The 21,903-nt window shown below is 56.3% G+C and overlaps 2 protein-coding genes across 4 annotated transcripts in view; both read right to left on the bottom strand.

The window, feature by feature from the left end:
• SELENOI (selenoprotein I) overlaps nt 1–4,890 on the bottom strand; it is a 33,943-nt gene extending 29,053 nt beyond the window's left edge. For both annotated transcript variants that reach the window (XM_054821208.1, XM_054821209.1), the window contains exon 1: nt 4,744–4,890. In XM_054821208.1, coding sequence (XP_054677183.1) covers nt 4,744–4,791 — 48 coding nt within the window. In that variant the 5' untranslated portion in view covers nt 4,792–4,890. The remainder of the gene's footprint in view (nt 1–4,743) is intronic.
• A 3,308-nt stretch (nt 4,891–8,198) lies between these two features.
• LOC129205210 (interferon-induced very large GTPase 1-like) lies at nt 8,199–18,711 on the bottom strand. 2 transcript variants are annotated; one of them, XM_054822416.1, is made up of 2 exons: nt 18,644–18,711; nt 8,199–15,602 (listed from the first exon to the last, which is right to left on the bottom strand). In XM_054822416.1, exon 2 carries the CDS (start codon nt 15,598–15,600, stop codon nt 8,281–8,283), a length of 7,320 nt encoding a protein of 2,439 aa, XP_054678391.1. In that variant the 5' UTR covers nt 15,601–15,602; nt 18,644–18,711; the 3' UTR covers nt 8,199–8,280. The 2 variants fall into 2 exon arrangements, with proteins under 2 accessions (XP_054678391.1, XP_054678390.1); XM_054822415.1 differs by lacking the exon at nt 18,644–18,711 and adding an exon at nt 16,853–17,771.
• Between the last annotated feature and the right edge of the window lie 3,192 nt (nt 18,712–21,903).

Here is a 21,903-nt window from a genome sequence, read left to right as displayed (position 1 = left end):
CTGGGCACCACGCTCGGGAGAGGCAGAGACAACTTGCACAAGGGAGAGTTGTTTGGGTTGCTCTGTGAAAACAGGACTCAAAGGCAGCCTGGAAGGAGGAAAGGGGTAGGTCTTTCTCCTAGAGAAGGCGAAGTAGGAGCAGACCCCTCTGTGAATGTTCCAGACAGTCCCATTTTTCCTCCTCCCCATAATTTTATAGAAGGAGGTTGCCCAGAAGCCTCGCAGAAAGCAATTTGCAGACAGGTTTTTAAGAATCAGATCATGACCTCTGGCATCCAACTACATGGTTTACACTCTGAAACAGCAGTGCCTGGCTGCATCTTTCTTGGCAGAGGACATTCAATACATAACAGTAACAGAGCGTCTGGTTTTGGCAGAGAACATTCCATACTTGACGATAGCAGAGTCTGCTTTGCTTTTCTTCCGAAGGTCGACACATGCATCCTGCTCTACAACCTCAAAACAAAAGCTTTATTTTTGATATCAAGACCTCTGCCCTGCCAGAAGCATCAATCATCTGCACTAGGCTGACAAATCAGAGGAAGTGCTGGAGCAGACAGACACGCTTAGGATTTGTCCGGCGCTCTGACCGCCACGTACAGCATCTCCTCGGGGGAAGCCTCAGCACGCTGCTGCCAGGCAGGGCTGCAGTGCATTAGTTACAAAGGATGTGTTTGTTCTGGCAGAGAAACCCTTCCTTCCCAGTTAGGTTACCTCAACTTAAATTGTCTCCAAAGGTACATTCGTTGCACCCAAATGACACGGTGTTCTACTGATGAAGTGTCAGAGGTACAATTAAAAACTCTCCGATAAAGCTGCACTTTTTGCTGCACAGCCTCCTCAGGCAGAGGAGCTCTTCGGTGTCCCTTCGAGAGCAGATAAAGGACGGTTCCCTCTACACCCCTACCACCCGCGGCACTGAGCCAGCCTGTGACAGAAGGAGCGTACACCTACCTCTCCCCCAGTCAGGAGAAACGCACACGCTGCAAAGCTAAAACCATCTGGACTCCTGACTTGCCACTTCCCATATGTGCTCCTGGCAGCAACGGGAGCACTAAACCAGCCAGGGCAGGAGAAAGCTGTGGATCATCTCGCATGAAGCTCTTCTGCCTCTGCCGTATCAGCTCCATGGACACTAGCTCCTCTCCGAGAGCAGGGACATGTTCCTTCCCTTGGACACACGTTGCCTCCTCCACATGCCCCCCAAATCTGCTTGCTCTTCTCCAAATCTGTCGCATGCAGGCTGGAGGGCTTCTGCCAGGCACGGTTTAAAGGCTGCGGCAGAGGCAAAGGCCATGGAGCTGTTTGCAGCAGAACTGGTGGAGTCTCCCTGGAGAGGGTTTGGTTCTGACCATGCATCACCTTTTTGGATGGTCCCACCTAAAAGCAATCACTCATTCTAGCTGCTTTCCAGCTACACTAGCTTCGGGTCCACATTCAAGTCGCATAACGTGAGCCACCTTCTCTTTCGCAGCAGCTAAATTACTCTTCCATTGCTTTGCATTGCCATCCATACCTGTCCCACACTGCTCCTTCCTTGCTCTGAATGTTTGGGATGACAGTTTATGCTGTTGCGGAAGTTTTCTGGGCAGGAACAGTTAGCTGTACCCAGAAGGTCAACTGGCAGAGTGGTGATGGACCTAGAATCACACCTTCAGGGCAAGGAAAAGGCTGAGCAGGACAAGCCTCAACGCCTAAAGCAAAGCTGGAATATATGACCCAGTATCAGAGATTTGTGCCTGGATCAGCCACTTTCTCAAGGCTAAAACAGCAAAGAAGAAAAAGCTCCCCGAGCAAACAAGACAGGTAGGAAGGGAGCACTGCAGAGGTACCGACTGGGGTTTCATCACCCCCTCCAGCACCAATTGCTCTTCTCAATGCAGTTTACTGCCATCTCCAGCAAAGCGCTTTCACCCGCAGGTACTCACGCTGACGGCACTGTACAGCCCTGACAAGCACCCAGAAACGGACAGAAATGATGCTCTTTGAGCGCTGAGTGTGAATCCACCCACTCTTATCGAAGTCCCTACTGACTCGGTAAAACCAGAGTCTCCACAGCAAAGCTGCTCCTGCCCCTAAGACCCACTCCTGCCCTCAGGGCACACACAGCTTCATGGGCCTCTGCCTGTTGGTTCGGCCGTGCCAGGCGAGCAGCGATACCTCCAGCCAAGACCTGCTTACACATTTCACCCTATGCCATCCGAAACCAAGGCCAGAAAACACAACTCCAGCACATAACTGGTGACGGTAAGCGGCTGATGCTGCCCACGCCACACTTTATGTGCTAGATGGGACTTTCCTCCTCACCCTGGTCTGCATTCAGCGTCCTGTTCGTAGATTTAACTGCAATGGCATGTCTGTCAGAAGCATCTTCAGAAAGATCGTGACCTGGGAGAAGGTCTTTGGTGCCTGCTACACAAATGAAAAGGTTGCTGCAGTTGTCTGGACCCTTCCAAGTTCGACTGCCAGCACCATCTGTAGAGGGTGGAGACCCCCTTCTCACCACACGAGTACTGAGAGGGAAGGCAGCAGCACCACAACCCCTCCAGGCACTACCAGAAACAGGCTGAACACACGACAGTCACCCTCCTTCAGCAAAAGCGTTGTCTTCGCAGAAGCAAAATTAGTCACTTCAGGAGGCCTGGCTCAAAGCTGAGTGGCTTTGCTTACCTTTTTGCAGCACCCACACAAAATCACTATCTTTCACTGCCTTTCTAAACACACTTAAAGTTTACTGACGATTCCACACGCAATCTATCTTCCACGGGGAACCTCATGCAACCTGTCACATTGGTCAAACTCGCTCTACCAAGTCCATTTATCTCCACCTGATCGGCTCTGAGTGTGCAAAAGGAGAGCGTGAGCAAGCCCTGACCACTCCTGCCCCCACAGACTGCTCCAGGAGGAGATCAGACCCGCGCAGACAGCCTCACCCAGACAGCACATCACCTGCTTCGCTCCCTGAACACATCAGACTCGTCCTGACCGTCCTGCACACTTAAATGACAACCCATGAACCACCCTGGAAGGATGACTGCAACGTGGCCCAACGTGATGGATCCTAGGACAAGAGCAAAGCAAAGGAGAAGGTGAGGTGAAACCTTTTAGCTTCACTGCTGGTGTGGAAGAAGAAAAAACATGGCAAACACTCTCCCCTCACATAAACACACAATCCAGTGTTCCCCTGCATTAACGATGCCACATACATTGGCCCAAAATCAGCCCCTAGGGATCTGAACTGCCACGGCAGAGCCTGTCAGCACTTACAGCAGTTCCTTCAAACGTTTCCAGTGCTTTGAACAAGACACAGACTGGCACGCTCGCGCGAGGAGACGGGGATGATCTCTGGCATGTTTCTGTGAGTCTGACTGCGCAGGGAGCAGCCATAGGGCAGGAGCAATGTGGGGGGAGCCCTGGGCTGGCCGCGCTCCCACCCCGACGCAGACCTGCACGCCCCCAGAGCTTCCTCCTCCACGGCCCTTTCACAGGACAGGCAACCACAGCACAGCCCAGCAAGGCACCAACCTCGCTGCGTGCAGTGACACACCACAGCCATCCCTCTTGACCACATCGCTGCGAGCCCAGGAAGGGGTGGGGAGTGACAGAGAAGCTGCCACAGAGCCGCTCCCAATCACACCCACCCAGCAATGCCCCCCACTCCCAGGGACAGCCTGGGGGGGGGGGGGGGGGGGGGCCACACACATCGAACGTGATCACACACACCCCACCTCGTAATGTCGTACCGTGCAGTACCCTAGGACGTGAAGGTGCGTCCTCACCCCAGGAGCATGGCTGGGGGTGCACGGTTGGTGTGTGATCACGCTGCCACCACCCCACACTCTGCTGTCCCCACGCCAGACCCCAGTGCATGGCACACAGCCTGGCCTTCCCCACGGGGACAAACTGCCCGGGGGGCGGAGGGGGGGACACCCGCCTGGCACACAGACACGTTCACGGCGCGTTGTCCTGGACGTTGTACCCCACAGCACGGCACACGGCGTCCTCGTCCCCGCTGGGAAACGGGCTGGGGGTGCCCAGTTTGCAGGCGGACACCCCTTAACTCGCTTCAGGGCACATGATGGTCCCCCTGTCCCCTCACCCCCCCCAAGGAGGGGTCCCACGTCTCACACGGTCACACCTTCACTGCGCTGGTCCTCGCTGCACCCAGCACCCCCCACCGTGAAACAGCCGGGGGGGGGGGGGGGGAAGGGGGGCGAAGGAGAGGGGAAAAGCATTTTGTTACACCGCATTGCCTGGCCCCCACTGCACGGCCCACGCAGGGAACAGCCCGTGGGGCGGGAGGGGGGACCCTGCACGGAGCCGAGCACCCACCCGGACCTCACCGCCGCCGTGGCGGGGCACCGGGGGGACACACGCTTCATACAGCCCTTCCACCGCACCCACCCCCCCCTTCCACGGCACCGGGCCCCGCTGCGGCTGCCCCCCGCCCCCCCACGGGGCCAGGACCTACGGCAGCCCCCGCCTCCCCGCCACGACACAGGGTGTTCCCCTCAGCTCCGGGCCCCACGGCACCTCCCGCCCCCCACGGCGCCTAACCCCCCCCCCGGTGTATCTCCCTTCCAAACGGCGTCCCCCGAGCCCCCCCGCCCAGGCACGCCGCCCCGACACCCCCTCACAGCGCCAGGCCCCGAGGTGCCCCCCGAGCTCCGGGCCCCACGGCCGGGCCCCCAGCAGCCCTCCGACCCCCCCTCAACCCCCGCGTCCCGCTCGGCGCGCCGGTACCTTGTACTTGCCGAAGCCGGCCAGCTGCTCGGCGGTCACGTACTCCATGGCAGCCCGCTGCCCGTTCCGCTGCCCGGCCCGGTCCCGCCGCTCCGCGCCCGCCCAGGCCCCCGCCGGCCGCCGTAGCCCGCCTCTCGCCGCCGCATCGGCCCACCCGGCGTGGCCGTGACGTCACGCGCCCCGCCCGCCGGCCAAGCGAGGGGCCCGGCTGCGGGAGGGCGCCGCCTGTCGGGCGGGAGGACGCCGGGCTGTGAGGGGAGCGGCTGCGCCCCGCCCCCGCTGACGGAACGGTTCCTGCTGGCACTACCGGCTCTAAAAAAGGGACTTTTGGGGGGAGAAATAAAGAAATAAAGACACGGGGAAGTCCCGCCGGGGTGGATCTCGCCGCAAGGGCAGAGGAGGGCGAGCCAGGGGCGCCTGCGGAGGCGAGGGAGGCCGGCTCTCCCTGAGGAGACCAGGGATTGCCGAACCCGGGCGGCCTGCCTCTCCCCGCGGCTGCCGACCCCCTGCGTTTCGCTGCAGTTTTATCGTTTTTCCCTTAAAGAAAAGTGTAAGAGAACGGTGGTGCAAAGGGGCCAGAGCAGAGGGACCTTCCCAATGCAGCTTGGGCTGGCAGGTCCCAGGCTCCGTGCACACAGGTGGGGGAGCCCCCGGAGCGCTGCGGGGGGCTGAGGGGAACCCACGGGGAGCCTGTCCGTGTCCCACCGGCTCCAGGGACAGGGGGGACCAGGGGTGTCTTGGGGGTCCCATGGGGAAGGGGCAACTCTTCTCACCCTCCCTGCTCTGTCGTTCCCGTCCCCCCTCCCTGTGTGCAGCCCCCATTCCCCTTCCCCAAGAGATCTCCACTTCCAGCACCATCCCGGCCTTCCCCCAGCCCCATCACCTGCCCTCTCCAGCCCCCATCTTTCCCACCCCACTGGACAGTCCCTGGTCAGCTTTACAGTCACATCCCACCATCATCAGGCCTTTTGCCTTCCCTAATCGCCTCTTCTCAGAGAGTCACTGAGAACTTTAATTACAAACCTTGCAGACAGGGAGAGCTGCTGCATCCCTGTGTGACTTGAAGGCATGTTTGCATTCCTTCCCACAGCAACGCCTGCAAGGAAGGACATGCCAGATGATCCCTCTGAGGGTGGACCGGCAGACACACTGAAAGGAGTACTGCCTCCCTGTACTGGAGAAGGAGCTGGTGTTACTGGCACACAGGCCTTGAGACATCTGAAAGATGAAGATTACCTAAAGCTTGCAAGCAATGCACAGTACACATGGGAGAAAAAAACCCTGGAAGAGTGCTTCAGGCACACGGCACAAAGGTACCGGCACGGACCCTCCACCCGCCTGATACCCCAGCCCGAGCCCGAGGCCACCCCACTCACCAGCTGGTCTGGCTTGAAGTTTGGTGGTGAATTCACACACACGCTCCACGCATACCCAGGCAGGGATACAGACACTTGCTCCCTGCCCAGCAGCTGGCCCCAGGCACATGGGCTGTGACCCACAGTCCTGCTCCAGCTGCCGGTGCTCAGCCCTTCACCCACCTTCACGCCGTTCCCCCAGGTAGTTCATTTTCAGGACACACACCATTCCCACCCCAGTGGCTGGAGGTTAAAGACCCCCACTCACTCCAGTGGCTGACACAATGGGTCAGGGGCACCTACACGCCCAGTCTGACCCCAGTAGCTGGCCCCAAATCCCCCCACAGGTCTCACCAATAACTGGCCCTTAGTCCTTGCAGCGCACGCTCACGCTGGCAAGGTTTGTTTCCTGCCGTTGTCTCCATGTCTGGTCTGTCAGGTCTGTGTCTTGGTATATTTTGGGTTTGGTTCCCCCTTTTTCCCTTAGTTTCCCAGTTGACCATGTCCCCGATCAGATAACCTCGCTGGAATAAACCTTCCCACCCTCTCACTCATCAATTAGTGTGGTTCCCACCACTGCCTCCCTTATCATTTGTCAGTCAGATGTGTTTAACTGGCTGTTCCTGTTTATGGCTTCCTCCCCTTCTTACTGTCCCTTGAGGCACTGGAGAAGGTCCTTGAGCAGACAGCCTGAAAGGAGCAGACACACACACCCTTACACAGACCCTCGCCCAGCTGCCACCTTCCTGTCTTCACAGCACAAACGCTGAAGTCACACACAACTGTGGCCCACCTGGAAATAAAGGATGCAGAGACCAACTCATTTAGTTTATTAGTTTATGAGTTTTTAGCAAAGACTACAAGGGATTACAGTGAATCACCACTTTGACCAACTCTCCAGGAGGGTTTGGTCCTTGGGTTTCAAGCAGCATTGCAGGAACTGCGTGGCAAAAAGCACCAACCACCTCACTGGTGGTCACGTTCTCCAGACCATGGCTCCGTTGCCGCCAGCCTGTCTGGACAGCACAAACACCAATGTCACACGCTGCCGATGGCTGCTGAGGAAGCTGCAAAGATACATAATTCATCCTCGCAGCTCTCCGCTGGACTGTCCCCAGTAGTTCCCAGTCTGTCTGGAACTGGGGAGCCCAGCACTGGACACAGAACTCCAGATGTGGCCTCACCAGGGCAGGGCAGAGGGGGAGGAGAACTCATGGAGAGCTTGGTGTCCACCAGGACGTCCAGGCCCTTCTCCGCAGCGCTGCTTCCCAGCAGGTCACCCCCACCCTGTCCTGGTGCTGGGGTTATTCCTCCCTGGGTGCAGGACCCTACACTTGCCCTTGTTGAATTCCATTGGGTTCCTCTCCGCCCAACTCTCCAGCCTGTCCAGGTCTCGCTGAATGGCAGCGCAGCCTCCTGCTCTGTCGGCCTCTCCTCCCAGTTTGGGATCGCCAGCAAACGTGCTGAGGGCACGCTCTGTCCCCTGTCCAGGTCAGCGATGAAGACGTTGAACAAGACCGGACCCAGCAGTGACCCCTGGGGCACACCACTCGCTACAGGCCTCCAATAGAGACTGTGCCACTGGTCACAACCCTCTGGGCTCTGCCATTCAACCAGTTCTCAACCCACCTCACCTTTAACGGCATCGCAGACAGAACAGCTACTGGTCTGAGGACTAGCTCAGTTTACCAATAAGGGGTCGACAAGGGAAGGACAATCCCGAGAAGCAAAGCAGCACAGCTCGCAGCCAGTGCTGAGCTGCTCTCGGATCCTGCAGCCCTTTCTTACAGGGTGACAAGTGCTTGCTGCAGGAAAACTATTTTTTTGCCACTGTCACTTATTGTCTCATAGTAGCTGATAAAATCAGTCCTTTCTAACGCTGCCTTTGCTCTTCATCTGGCGCTTGGTCTTAATCTTGGCCATATGACTGCAGGAATGTTTTTCTTTTTTTGCTCTAAGACACAACGGATGCAAATGTTTATGGCAAGAAGGGAAGAGGATTCTGACTTTATCGTGAAGCAAGGGAATTTCTGAGCGATGGCAGGAGTAGCACACCTTATTTCACCCAACTTTGTAAGCAGTTAGATCCCATTTTCTTCACAACGATATTTTGCAGACAGATTTGTACTATGCTGTTCTAAAATGCAAAGCAGTTGCGGTTCTTCCTTCATATCGACTTGGCCTAAAACTTCTTCAGTTCATCAAGTGCTTCCTGCTTTTTAATATTGTGCCACAAAGCAGGGATTTCTCCTTTGCCTTGAAATTTCCCGTTGTACCATGTTTCTAGCTCTGACCTGAAATGACACACAAACCATTTCCAGTATGCTTGCATGGATTCATCAGGAGTAATTTTCCAAGTGTTATATGGAGGTCCTGCAACCCGGTATTTCTTGTAGGGGATCCATGTGTCTTCACCAATCCTGAATACACAGTCACTTGCAACCGAATTAGAACAAATATCAATCACCAGATGGTCTGTATAACGCCACCTGCATCCCGTCAAACCTTCCGGACGATGGTAGACAACCTGATGGTCTCCATCGTGATTCGGCATGGTGTTTGTGCAAACAGCCCCACAAAAGGGACACTGCTCCCAGCACCCTGCAAACTGCTCGGCCAGGATTGTGTGAGGCTGCCTTTCAAATGATCTCATATTGGCACTAGCAAACTCATCCTTGAGGTGATCTTTCAGGGGAGCCAGTGCTTCCGTCATGGCATTATTCAGGAACTCTATGTCTGTTACCTCCTGATGCTCAATGCTCTTCAGCTCCGTCCTGGGCAAGCGTAGCACCTCTCCAAGAGCGCTGCAAAATTCATCCAGCCAAAGAGAGATTTTGTCATTTCTGTCTTTTCTGTCTTTGACAATCTTGGTTGATGTAAAAACAGCTGACTGGATGCATTCATAGCAGTGAGTAAGGGAGTCATCTAAAAACTTCTCCAGCCTCCTGTTCTCATCTAAACAGTACCTCTCAACACGTGTCTCAATGTATCTCTGTAAAAAGTCTCGTGGGCGTTTAAGGTACTGCTTGAAATTCTCAAAATTTTCTTCTTCTGCCAGGTGTCTCAGTATGCAAATTTCCAGAGAGGATCTATTGCCATTGAAATCTGGGAATTTACCCTTTATGTCTCGAGCTATGGCAAGAGCTGTCCTGTCATAGACCGCCCCGCGAAGAGCTGGGGCAATCTTGTCACACAGGAAAACAGCAAATGTTGTGATAGAAGTGGCTCCCTGGCAGGAAATCTGGAAACACTTAAAGAAATCTTCTCTCTTGCTCTCCAGGTAGATGGTTGGATCATTTGCTTCTTTGAATGCCGTGTGCATGGCTTTAAACCTTTCTGCTGCCGTTCTGCACAGATGCAGTGATAAATCTATTCTGTAATCTTTATTGAAACTGTATTTTGCATTGCTAGGGACCGCGTTCACACCTTTCCATACTTCGTTTAGTATTTCATGAATAAAACTTCGACTGTAATCCCTTTTCTCCCTTTCCTTCTTGTCAATGTTTGCCTTCACACACTCGATGACGTTATCTGTAATGCGTTCTATGTTGCTCACCTCAGCATGATCAAAATTCGTAGTCCAAGAGGATAGCCAACCTTTTTGCTTAGTGACATGTTTCTTCAAGTCAACAGAAAATGCTCTCTGTTTGGGAAATGTCCTGATTCGTGCATGTAAGTTAGGCTCCTTAAAGTGCTCTAGAAGGACATCTTCTATTTCCACATCAATATCAACGCGTTCAGGAGGGGGAGCAGCAGAGGAGACTTCAGCAATCCAGGTTGTCCAGAGAGAAATAAAGCTGTCTCTCAGTTCTCTTTCACTTAGTCTCTGGCCTTTTAGAGACAGAGCCAGCTCCCTGCTCCTTTTCAGGAGCTCATTTTCATACTCTGACTTCCTTTCATCCAGTTTACACTGGTTCTTCTTTAGTTCGATAAGATTCTCACACTTCTTTCTAGTTTCAAGAAGAAGAGATTCTTTAAGTTCGTTCAGCTTCAGTTCCGTGCTGCCTTTCCACTGGATCAGTATCTCAGTGTCTCCGTCTTCAGTGAAATACTTTTCCATCTCTTTCCTGATGTCATCACTTGTCTTTTGCACTAAGTTTTCAAGTTGTTCTCTGGTGACCTTCTGCAAGTCCCCATTCCGAATTTTATTGTCCAGTTTCATTTGCAAGTCCAAGATGTGACTCCTCAGCTGCCAGGTCCACTGACTAAATGCGGTTTCCAGTTTCTTGTACGCAGCAATCTCCACTGAATTCTTGAAGCTGAAAATGAAGTTTTCATTCAGCAAAGCGTTCCAGAGGTCACTAATACGAACTTTCAAGCTCGAGAGCCTCAAAACACTGCCCTGCGACTCCTTCTTGGCAGCTTGGAGAATTTTGCTCTTTAATTCCTGGACGTTCTGGCTGTAGGTGGGATTGGGCGGTGCCATCGGGGGGTTTCCTTCCCACAGGTGAGCAAAGTAATGAATGTGGGTGTTGACGTCAAAGCGGATGACGTCACTGAAGCAGGAGACGTCACAGAATTCCTGCTGGGCAGCTGTCACGGTCATTTCATCCAGCTTTTCCTGCAGACGTCTTTGTCCTTCCATGTTCTGTTCCTTGGCAGTTATTTCTCCCACATTTTGGTGCACAAACAGGCAGCTTGGAGAAAGATTTACTTGCTTCATCCTCAGAAAAGCCTGCACAGCAATCTGAAGGACATCTTGCATTTCTGAAGGATTTTCTCCAAAGATATTGATCAGAGTCATGTTGCCGATGCCGATGACAAAGGTGGCCAGCTCGTTGTCGTGATTAAGGGACTGTTTATTGGCCATCTCTATGGCACGAAGTCCCTCTGTGTCAACAACAAGCATGTAATCAAAGCCCAAGTCCTGTTGCAGCTTCTCGTCCGCTTTAATTAGCTGCATAAACGCTCCCCGGGTGCATCTCCCCGCACTGACATTAAACTGAAGACCAAACATGGCATTCAACAGGGTTGACTTCCCTGTGCTCTGGATGCCAAGCACTGAGAGAACAAATACTCGTTTGTCCCCTAGCTTCACAATTAATCTGTCAAAGATTGCTCCAACCCATCGTAATGGTACGTAAGAAGCATCGCCATCCATCAGCTCAATGGGATACCCTGAAACCATCAGATCAGCTGCAATTTCAGGTAGTTTGGCAAAACATATCTCCTTTGCGTTCATTGATTCCAGAGCTTCATAAATCTGCCCTACCTCTCTCAAAATATGCTCCAGGCCAATGGACGAATCATTGATTTCGTTGGAGAGGGCATCTAACTTACGCAGCAACAGAGGTTTCACATTGGTTTTTTCATTGCTTTTCTTTATTGCCAGGATTTGAGACCATAACTGGTGATACTGTCTCTTCAGTTCGTCAAGGCGATCGGAGGTCAGGTCATCCATAAAGACCTTCATCCACTGCAGGAAGTATTTCTTGGTATCTGCTGGCTGTGACTGGAGAAAACTGAGGACTGATTTCATCAGCTGATTGAGGGGGAACGCTTTCTCCAGTTGCTTCCTTCTTATTGCCGACTTCTCTGATTCAATTTGGCTCCGATGATGCTCTATGCTCTTGTTCCTCTTTTCCTGCAAGCGAGTGAGTTCTTTGTCCTTTTTGCACCATGTGGACCACAGTTTTCCTTGAAGAGGCAGTAGCTGGGCTTTGATCTCAGACAACTTCTCTTTCTTCAGAAGCTTCACCAGCGCCTGTGCCTTTTCTTTGGCTGTCACACACGTGGCTGTATCTTCATCAACTAAGAATCCATGCTTGCGAGCTTTGTCCAGGCAGGCGTCAAGGCTGAAAAGCGTGTTAGACCCTTCTAGGAGATCCCTGATTGTTTTTGTCAGCTCACCCATCAGTTCTGCTTCGTTTCTGTTCTTGATACCTATTCTTATGTTTTGGTTAGATCGGCCAGCTGAAACGTTCTCTTTTTCAGTGAAAAGACAAACCAAAGGCTTTTGCGACTGCCACAGGTCACGTAAAATTTTCATCCCTTTCTTGTCACTCTGATCAGACTCGGATACGAGAGCCACGTTCACAGCAGCTATCTCCTGTAGAAACTGCAGCTGTTCTCCGTGATCCCTTGCATCTCCGTGCAGGTTACAGAAAGCCACGCAGCAGTCAAAGCTGTCGTCGTCGCTACCCCGGGGACAGTACCAGGAGATCTCCACAACACCTTTCATCAGCAAACAGTTTTTGGTGCTGCCTTTGCAATGTCGGTGGAAAAAAGTGTCGTGTTTTTGTTTGCTCAGCAGAGCATTCAGGATCTGAGACTTGGAAGAGGAGGGAGAACTGCCGATCCGTATGAAGGACACAATGGGTGTCTCTGCCTGATAAATGAGTTTGTTTTTGTAACTGTTAATTCTGACCTCCCTTCCTGACTTCTCAGCCCCTTTCCAGCTCTTTTTTATTTGGCTGAGAGACCAGAGGGGGAACTCTATCCGTGAAGTGCACGGGTTTGGTACCAGGAGAGGTAGCGCAAACTGGCAGAAAGCAAGCTTTGTTGAAATGTACTGTCTCATGAAATCGTCAGCACAATGAAAAATTGCCATCTGCAGGTCCATGGGGTGCACATGACTCTCCCTGGTTGCACACTCAGGGGCTTCTTCCTCCAAATCAGTGAAAAAGTCATCAAAGGAATCCGAGGGTTCATGCTCTTGCTGTGTGATTTTTGGCACGGGTGCGAGTCCTGGGTTGCTCTCGTCCTTGCAAGTCAGGTACCTCACCTGATAATCCACGGTTAATAGCTTTTGCAAGAAGTAAAAAGGTAGTTCATTGTCCTTGCTGGGCTGGCTGTCATGTAAAGATGTCTTATATATGATGTGGAAATCTTCTGTCCCCATTTTTCTTGGATAGTGACTTTCTAGTCCAAGGCGTGTAAGTAAGTGGAGGAAATCTTGGTTTGCAATGGCTTGATTTGCTCTGGATTCGCCGCCATCTGATTTGGGTTGGGACTGACTGGAAGGCTCCATTCTTTGAAAAGTGTCTTCCATGTCTTTGATTATACTGTTTTTCTTCAGTTCGTCACATGTGTCATCCAAGCGCCCACTGATGAAGGCATGCAAGTCACTTTCCAGCATCTCCCAGTGTTTGAATGTTCTGTACTTTTCGAGGAGAGTTTTTATCTCTGTGGACCATAAGCTTTTCATCTGATCTTCCATGAAAACTAAACGCTCATTCTTCTGCTCAGGGGACACCTCTTTATATTCGGGTGTTACAGTTAGACCCGTCAGCAGCAGGAAGGCCTGGGCTCTGTAAACATCTTGCTCCTTCAGATTCAGATACTCCTTATGTCCCGTTTGCATTTCATTTATCATGAAGTTAATTTCTGGACATCCAAGGAGGTACTGAAAAGTGCTGCTTTCCACCTGGTATCCTGTGCTGGTCGTAATTAAGAGCACCAACAGTTCTATGTCTTTCTGTGCCCTTTCCTGGAGAAACTGGAGTAAGGAGTAAACAGCTAGGCTTGTAGTCAAGGTGGCTTTTATCTTTGCTTCATGAATGGCAGATGCAGAGGTTTCTGGTGCATAGGTGACTTCCTGGATGTACTCCTTCATTTGCAGCAGTGTCTTGGTGAGATCTTCAAGCTCAGAAACATCAGGAGTTTCGGGAAGCATGTGCTCAGTATGGAAGATCCACTGCATAATGAAGGAAGACCTGGGGAAGTCCTTGACAGAATAGACATGAGGATCCAGGAGGCACCTCAACAGAGACTTGATATAGGTGGTGTTTTCCGGAGGTGACCTCGTGCAAAACAGAACGGTATTCACCAGGAACTCCTGCAGTGCTTTGTCCGACAGGCATATGTTGATCCAGACGCTATGGTTTTTGGTTTTTTCATTCAGATTCTGTTTGAAATCTATCAGGGTGAGCAGCTTGCTTTCATCCACCGTCGCCTCCCAGGCCTTCACGCACTCCACGAAAGCTTTGGCCTCTTCCACCGCACTGACCAGTTCCTCTCCAAACATGGTGCCAACACTTTGATTCGTTAGCGCTTCGTACGCAGCCCTGAGGCTGCTGCTCATTTGATAGATGGACTTAAAATCACTGACGTGATTGAACAGGATTATATCCCACACTGGGATCAGCTGAAAGCCTCGGTCGATAACACACCAGGTTGTGTTATTAGTTACAAGCCCCAGTTTCCACTGGGGAAGAGAATCCGTCTCTGATGGGCCCCCTGTGTTGGTCACGTAGACCTGAACCGCTGTGTGGGCACTCTTTCCGTCTCTTCCCTGAAAAGAAGCCTGTGAGCTGGATTTTGAAACGTCCGTGTCCACTCCCACGCTGACACCGAAGCCCCTGTAGCTGGCCCCAATGTAGCAGTTCAGCGCTTCAGATGCTTGTCGCTTCATCTCTTCCCACTGCTCAGCTCTGAATCCTTCCGTAGATGCTTTCCACCAGAATATCCCCCCAAAGTGGAGGGGACCCTGGTTTACGTGGGACCCAAACCTGTTGAAGAAGCTCGCACACCTGCTCTTCAGCATGTTGGGCCTGTCTGCTTCCTCAGTGATGCTCAAAAGATGCTCGATCTCTTGCAGCTCCCGCAGGGCCGCATCCGAGAGGCGAAGCTGATGCTTTTGGAAGTAGCAGGAGGCCAGAGGGATGTACTGGTACTTGGTGGTGCAAATGTAGCTCTTCTCAGAGCGGGACTGATGGGTGTTCTCCGACTGTGAGGAGCTTCTGTAATCTACACCACCTTCAACATTAAACCCCCAGAACCCGGCTTTGGCAGAAACGCTGACGCTGAACCCCAGCTGCTCCATGGACTTGGTGAAAGTGGCTTCTGCTGCAGAGGAGGAGAACTCCTTCCTCTCAAGCAGCGACCCTTGCTCTGGACCAGCGAGCTTGAATCCATCGGGAACCCTGATGAGCTGATCTCGCTTTGCCAGCACATCCGCAAGGCTGCTGGTTCTGTAAATGCCCTGCAGGGCCAGCCCCCCCGACGCCCGCCTCAGGACCTCCGTGTCGGGGACGTTCTCACCCCTGTCCACTGACAACTCCTGCTGCTCCAGGTGCTTCTGGATGCTCTCCAGCACATGCACCAATGACTTCTCTGGTGGTGGTGCCCAGTACTCTTTGGGAATCTCCATGGCTTGCCACAGAGCCTCTTCTTTCTGTCTTATATCATCCTTGCTGTGGCTGTGGCTTTTGTGCGTTTTTTGCAGCTCTTCCAGGGCTAGCTTGGCCGCTTCTTGTCTCTGCTTTGTCATCTCCAAGCGCTGCTTCTGCAGGTCCTCAAAAGTTTCTTTGTTGTCTGTTAGTTCCAGGAGTTTCCGGAGCGCCCTTGTTTCCCAGGAGTACCGTACTTTGCACTCCAGCTTAAGGTAGTCTTCATATTGCAGATGTTTCAGGGCTTCTCTGGACTTGACTCCCAGTATCTCTGACAGTTTGGGGAGCCAGTATCCATCATCCAATCCTTCCTTCTCACATGCTTCTGCCAGTAGTTTTTTAGCAAGATGTGCCTTTTCATCATCCTCTAGTATGTTCTCCTGGGAATCCATCACTGTGGAAGAGGAAAACAGACTTTATTTAAGGTATGTTATAAGAAGCCATGGCCTCTTAGAAGAGGGCTCTCCAGCAGCTGCTGGATTCCTCCTACCTGGCTGCAGGAGCCCAGCCTGGGACACCCCAAGACCCAGAGGGTCTCCATCCAGGACATGGATGTGCCTGCTGCTTTCTCATTTACAAATCTCCATCCAGGACGTGGATGTGCCTGCTGCTTTCTGATTTACAAATCTCCATCCAGGACATGGATGTGCCTGCTGCTTTCTGATTTACAAATCTCCATCCAGGACGTGGATGTGCCTGCTGCTTTCCCATTTGCAGGTTCAACCCTGGAGCTGAGTGTGTATCCGAGAGACAACACACACACTCACTCTGGTGTGGCCACACCACCTGCCATGGACAAGGTGGTGCCTTCAACAGCACCCATGTATACCAAACAGGACTCGTAAATCCATAAGTACAGTCAGCCGTGGGCATTCCTGCACCCTCTTACCAGCCCCACGCATCTCCTGCTCGCTGGCTGGTCCAGCTCGGTGCTCACCAGCAAACAGAGGCACGCGCTCACACACTCATCTCACGGACACCCCACACTCACAGGACACACTCACCCCGAATACTGAGCACCAGGCACACGGGCTATGACCTGTGGTCCCTCTCCAGGGGCCGGCGCGGAGCCCCTCACTCGCCCTGCTCACGCCCGTTCACCCCAGGAGCTGCTTCTCTCCGGTGGATGGGAAAACTCCAGGTTGTCCCTGTCCAGAGCTGCGCCTGGAGCATCCTGTTGGCCCGTCATTAGTGACCGGAGACTTTGGGTCTTTGGCATTGTCTCCGGGACCCCCTGTCTTTCCAGTTTGTGTGGTTTTGTTTATCGTTTCCCCTGTCATTTATTATCCCATCTGCACTGGAAAGGTCCTTGACTGGTAACATTAATGGAGCTGATGCTCTCACCGTCCACGTGCCTTTACACCTTTTTTTTTTTTTTTTAAACACTGTCATACAAACCTGATAATTGTCTCTGTCTCAATTCAGTTGGGTACCAAAGAGATTTACTCAGTGCACAAAACCTTCCCACACATTCAGGTTTTGTCCCACCAACGACACAAGACTCTTACCCACACAGGGATTGATCCGAGGTGCTTGTGACTGGGCTCTCGAACCCTTCCAGAGCCTTTAGTGTCAGCTTTTCCTTTAAAGTCAGTGAAGATTCAGGCACTATGCTCAATGGATGTGGGGTCTGATTCATCTCACCTCACAGCAGATGCTCCTTTTGGTCAGACGCTTGACTGTGGCCCCGTGGAGAGAGGAGCCCACGCCAGAGCAGGTTTGCTGGCAGGACTTGTGACCCCGGGGGGGACCCACGCTGGAGCAGTTGGTGAAGAACTGCAGCCCGTGGGAAGGACTCACGTTGGAGCAGTTGGTGCAGGACTGTCTGCCGTGGGAGGGACCCCAGGCTGGAGCAGGGGAGGAGTGTGAGGAGTCCTGCCCTGAGGAGGAAGGAGCGGCAGAGACACCGTGTGAGGAACTGACCACAACCCCCATTCCCCGTCCCCCTGTGCTGCTGGTGGGGGAGGGAGAGAATTCTGGAGTGAAGTTGAGCCCAGGAAGAAGGGAGGGGCGGGGGGAGGCGGTTTAAGATTTGGGTTTATTTCTCATTGCTCTACGCTGTTTTGCTTGGTAATAAATTAGATGAAATTCTTTCTAAGTTGAGTCTGTTTTGCCCATGACGAGAACTGGCAAGTGATCTCTCCCTGCCCTTACCTCGACCCACCAACCTCTCGATATATTTTCTCTCCCCTGTCCAGTTAAGGAGGGGGGTGACAGAGCGGCTTTGGGGGGCACCTGGCCTCCAGCCTGGGTCAACCCCCCGCAGCTGCCGTGGCACTGCCTGCACCCCGTTTCACGGGCACAGCCCCCTCGAGAGTGTTTTCCCCAGCCCCGCGCAGGGGAACCGGGCTCTGGAAGCGCTTGTGCCTCCGAGGGGCCGCTCCAGGGACCAGAGCGCTTCGGGTGGTGAAGTCTGACTGCGGGAGAGGCTGGGGGAGCTGCATCCCACCATCACTCCACAGAAAGGAAAAGGAAAACCTCTCCCCCTCGGCTTGGGCACAGAGCAGGATGCCCCACGAATGCCGCTCGTTACCCCACTGCTGCCACGGTCTCTAACGAGCGGCGTGGGAGGTACGCACCACCACCCGCTGCCCGTGCCGCCAGCCCGAGGACTGCACCCCAGCACCCGTTGCCTCTGCACCCCCGTAACGCTGACAGAGAGCACGCCGCAGAAAAGGCTGTTATCAATCGTGTTCCCCAAATGACCCGTTTCAGCTTCCGAGGCCACGGGAGCACCCGCAGGGCTGCCCTCCCACCTCCCCTTTGGCCCTGCAGTCTCGCTCCGACACGTCCCAGCCCGGTTCCCTGTCTCCGGAGCAGGGGAGCAAATGGCACCAGGGTGCAGGAGCACGCACAGCTCCGCAGCCGCCCTGGCCCCCGGCACGGCTGGGCTTCAGGCCAGCACCATCCCGACCCGCCGCGGGGCTGGGTGGTGCCCAGGACAGGCAGGGTCAGCCCTGGCTGGGGGGAGCGGTTCCCAACGCGGGAACGGGCCGGCAGCAGGGCAGGGGCTCTGCGAGGGGTCTGTCCCTAGAGCAGGCAGCGGGTCCCTCCCCAGCCAGCCCTGCTGCCAGCTCTTGAAGCCCGGCTTCGCACCTCTGCAGACACCAGTCCGCCCCTGAGTTCCCCCCAGATGCCTCCTCCTTCCCCACCTGCTCCTGCTCTGACCCTCCCGCTCCCTTCCTACCCTCCCAGTTCAACCCTTGCAGCACACAAAGGTCCGCCGAGCCTCCTCAAACGGGCTGGCGAGCAAAGGCTGCTTCCTCCATCCCATGCTCAGAGCAGACACAATTCACCTGCTGCCCTACGACCCCTTTTTTCCTTCCCCGGCATCTCTCAAGTGATGGGAAAACACATGAACGATGAAGCAGAAGACAAACAAGATCCCTGCTCTGTGCTGGTCCCCAGCCCCAGCGCTCATCCGTAAAGTCCTACCGTCTCCCTCCGGTGCTCAGCAGCTCCCGGGCTGGTGTCAGCCCAAACTCTGTCTCTTTATGGCCCCCGAGCTCTTACGTGGGTTGCTGCTGCTTCTTTATAGCAGAAAAAAGCAGAACTTCAGCCTTCCTGGAAATCAGGCTAGTGCCTGGAACAGTGTGAGAAAGTGAAACTTGACAGCTGCTTCCCGTGCTGGAGCTGACAAGGCAGTTCAGAAGGCAGCAGCAGCCCTGGGCACCCACACCAAGCACCCAAATCCTGCCCCGGGCGCTGCACAGCGGTGCCTGGTGCACCCATCCAGCGCCGGCGGGGTGCTGGCAAAGCTGCTGCCTGCGACCGGGGTGAAAGGCAGCAGGGGCCGGGCAGTGCTTGGGGCTCTTGGCTCTTACCCCCAATCCCAGAATCCCTGACGGGTTTGGGTGGGCAGGGACCTCCCAGCCCACCCAGTGCCACCCCTGCCATGGGCAGGGACACCCTCCACTAGCCCAGCTTGCCCAAAGCCCCATCCAACCTGGCCTTGAACACTGCCAGGGAGCCAGGGGCAGCCCCAGCTTCTCTGGGCACCCTGTGCCAGGGCCTCAGCACCCTCACAGGGAAGGATTTCTGCCTCACATCCCATCTCCATCTCCCCTCCTGCAGCTTCAGGCCATGCCCCTTGGCCTGTCACTCCCTGCCCTTGGCACCAGCCCCTCTCCAGCTTTCCTGGAGCCCCTGCAGGGACTGGAAGGGGCTCTAAGGTCTCCCCGCAGCCTTCTCTTCTCCAGGCTGAACCAGCCCAACTCTCTCAGCCTGAGGTCTCCAGAGCAGAGGTGCTCCAGCCCTCGCCTCATCTCCGTGGCCTCCTCTGGCCTGGCTCCAACTGGGATTATGGCTTGCTCTGGCTGTCGAAGTCTGGCAGTGTTCAAGGCCAGGTTGGATGGGGAGGGGAGATGGAGGAGCCCTGGCAAAGCTCCTTCACCGGCTCTGGGCACGACAGCACCCGGCTCTGCTCTCCTCCGACCCGGTCTGGGTCTGACCCTCGGCCCCCCAAAATGGCCGGGGGGTCCCTGGCAGCCTGGGGGTGCTGTGTGTTGGGGTGTCGGGGTGTGCCCGGGGCTGTGCCCGTGGAGACACGGCCGGGGCAAAGGTTTCTTTCGCTCTCCCGGTGCTGGCACCGACCCGAGCGGAGGGGTGAGGCGCGGGGCGGTGGGGAGGAGGGGGTCGGGCCGGGGAAGGGCTCCCGGCTGGCTGGGGAAGCCGTGCTGTGCCGGTGGCCCCCCCGGGCTCACGGAGGTGGCGGGCACGGGCGAGCCGGGGCTGATCTCAGCTCCTGGGTGTGCCGGGCTCTGCACGCCCACGTGGCGGGACGGGCAGCGGGGCCCCACTGCGGCCCCCGGCTTGGTGCCCGGGTGAGCAGCCCCCTTCTGCTGGGGGGGCACAGACCAGGTGGCCGCGGGGAGGACGGCCACCCCCACCCGCATCCCCCCGGGGAGACGGCGGCGGGCAGGGACCCCGGGATGGGGTGCTCTGTCATGGCGGGGGGTTATTTGGCTGGCAGGGCATTCGGGGCTGCTCCGGGGGGAGCCGTGGGCCCCCGGATGATGAAGCCCCGTTTGCAGAGAGCCAGAGCTGTCCCCACGCCGTGCCCTGCATGGACACCCGGGCGCGGGATGGGGCCGAGGCACCGCCAGAGGAGGGATGCCCGTCGGCCCAGGTGAGCGTGGGCAGGGGCTCGGGAGCCGCAGACGCCCCGCAGGTAACTGGGGCCGGGCCCCGGAGGATGGGGGACCCCCACGGGCAGGGGACGGGGACGTGGGTGCAGCCACCAGCATCGGCGCGGGGACGGGACCGAGGGTCACGGTCGGGCCGGGCAGGGGGACTGTGGCACGGAGGAGCCAGACCCTCCAGCTCCCGTGGGGCCGGAGGGCCAGGCCGGGGGCCGAGGGGCCCCCCCCAGCACCCCCTTGTCCTCCCGCCGCAGGTGTCGGAGGGGCCCCGGTGGGAGCAGCGCCCGGCGGGGCAGTGGTCGGTGGCGGAGGTGGGCGCCTGGCTGGCCGCACGCAGCGGGGCCGAGGAGCTGGCGGAGCTGGCGTGGGAACACGCCGTGACGGGCCGGGCCCTGCTGCGGCTGACCGAGGGGACCCTGCGATGCGTGGGGGTGACCCCGCGGAGCCGGCGACGGGAGCTGCTGCGGGAGCTGCTGCGGCTGCGGCTGCAGCAGGAGCTGGAGGAGCTGCTGAGCATCGTCGGGGGTGAGCAGCCCCCACGCCGGGGCCGTGGGTCGAGGGTGGGCGCTGCCCGTGGCGATGCTGGGGCGGGGGGGGTGTGCGTGGGCCCGTCCCCCCGGGTGGTCGCCATCACCTCTCTCCCCAGAGTGACGATGATGTCCCTGCGGACGTCCTGGAGCCCGCGGACGTGGAGGACAAAGCGGCAGCTGGAATTGAGCACCTGAGGCAGGAGCGATGCCGGAGGGAGCCCCGGGGGCACCGTGTCCCCCCCAGAGAAGCCCGGACCTGGCCGGTGCTGGCAGGGGAGGCCGGGAGAGGTGGCTGCCGGCTCCGGGTAGCACAAGTTGGGGGTGGCCGCCCCTCACGCCACCCCACTTGGCTGGCCCACTGGCTCCCGTGGGGTCCCACTGGCTCCGGCAAGCTGGGGGGAGCCCCGCTGGCCCCGCAGCCCCCCGGGATCCCGCTGCAACCACGGGGCAGCCCGGCCCCAGGAATGACCCTCCGGCGACAGGGCACGGTGGCCTGTCCGTCCGTCTGTCCATCCGTGGGGCAGGGGCGTTGGCACGGCGGGGGACACAAGTCCCCGAGCTGCTGCTGCAATGGGGAACTCGGTCACCTCGGTGGCCGGGGCGGGTGGGAGCAGCGCAGCGCTGGCCTCAATAAACACCGACCTGCCGATGGCAGAGGGGTCCTCGCTCCCAAATTTCAGCGGGGGCTGAAAGCCCGAGCCCACCGCACCCCTGTCCGGCAGCCCCCTCTCCCCGGGCGTTTGCCCGGCCCTAAACTTTTGCAGCAGAGGGACGGTGGCCGGGCCCCGCACCACGCAGGATCCGTCCCCGGGACCCGATTCCCCAGGAGGAAGCGTGGGGGGGTGAGCGCCCCTTCCCCCTGCGATACCCTCCTGCGGCACCCCGGCTCTCGTGTGGTCCGAGAGGTCAGGGGGCTCCGGCCGGATCCTGTGGCTCCCCCAAAGAGGGAGGGGGCGGGAGGTGGGGGAGTCCCCGGGCGGGCAGCGGCAGCGGGGGGAGCTGGGTGCAGGGCTGTGGGGGGGGG

Source organism: Grus americana, chromosome 3, assembly GCF_028858705.1.
Source record: "Grus americana isolate bGruAme1 chromosome 3, bGruAme1.mat, whole genome shotgun sequence".
Taxonomy (NCBI): domain Eukaryota; kingdom Metazoa; phylum Chordata; class Aves; order Gruiformes; family Gruidae; genus Grus; species Grus americana.
The sequence above is the reverse complement of the archived record's forward strand: the minus strand, read 5'-3'. Positions and strand labels throughout refer to the sequence as shown.

Bases quoted from the DNA above. Each gene is read 5' to 3' on its own strand.
- LOC129205210 (XM_054822416.1), bottom strand. From the start codon at position 15,600: ATGGATTCCCAGGAGAACATACTAGAGGATGATGAAAAGGCACATCTT.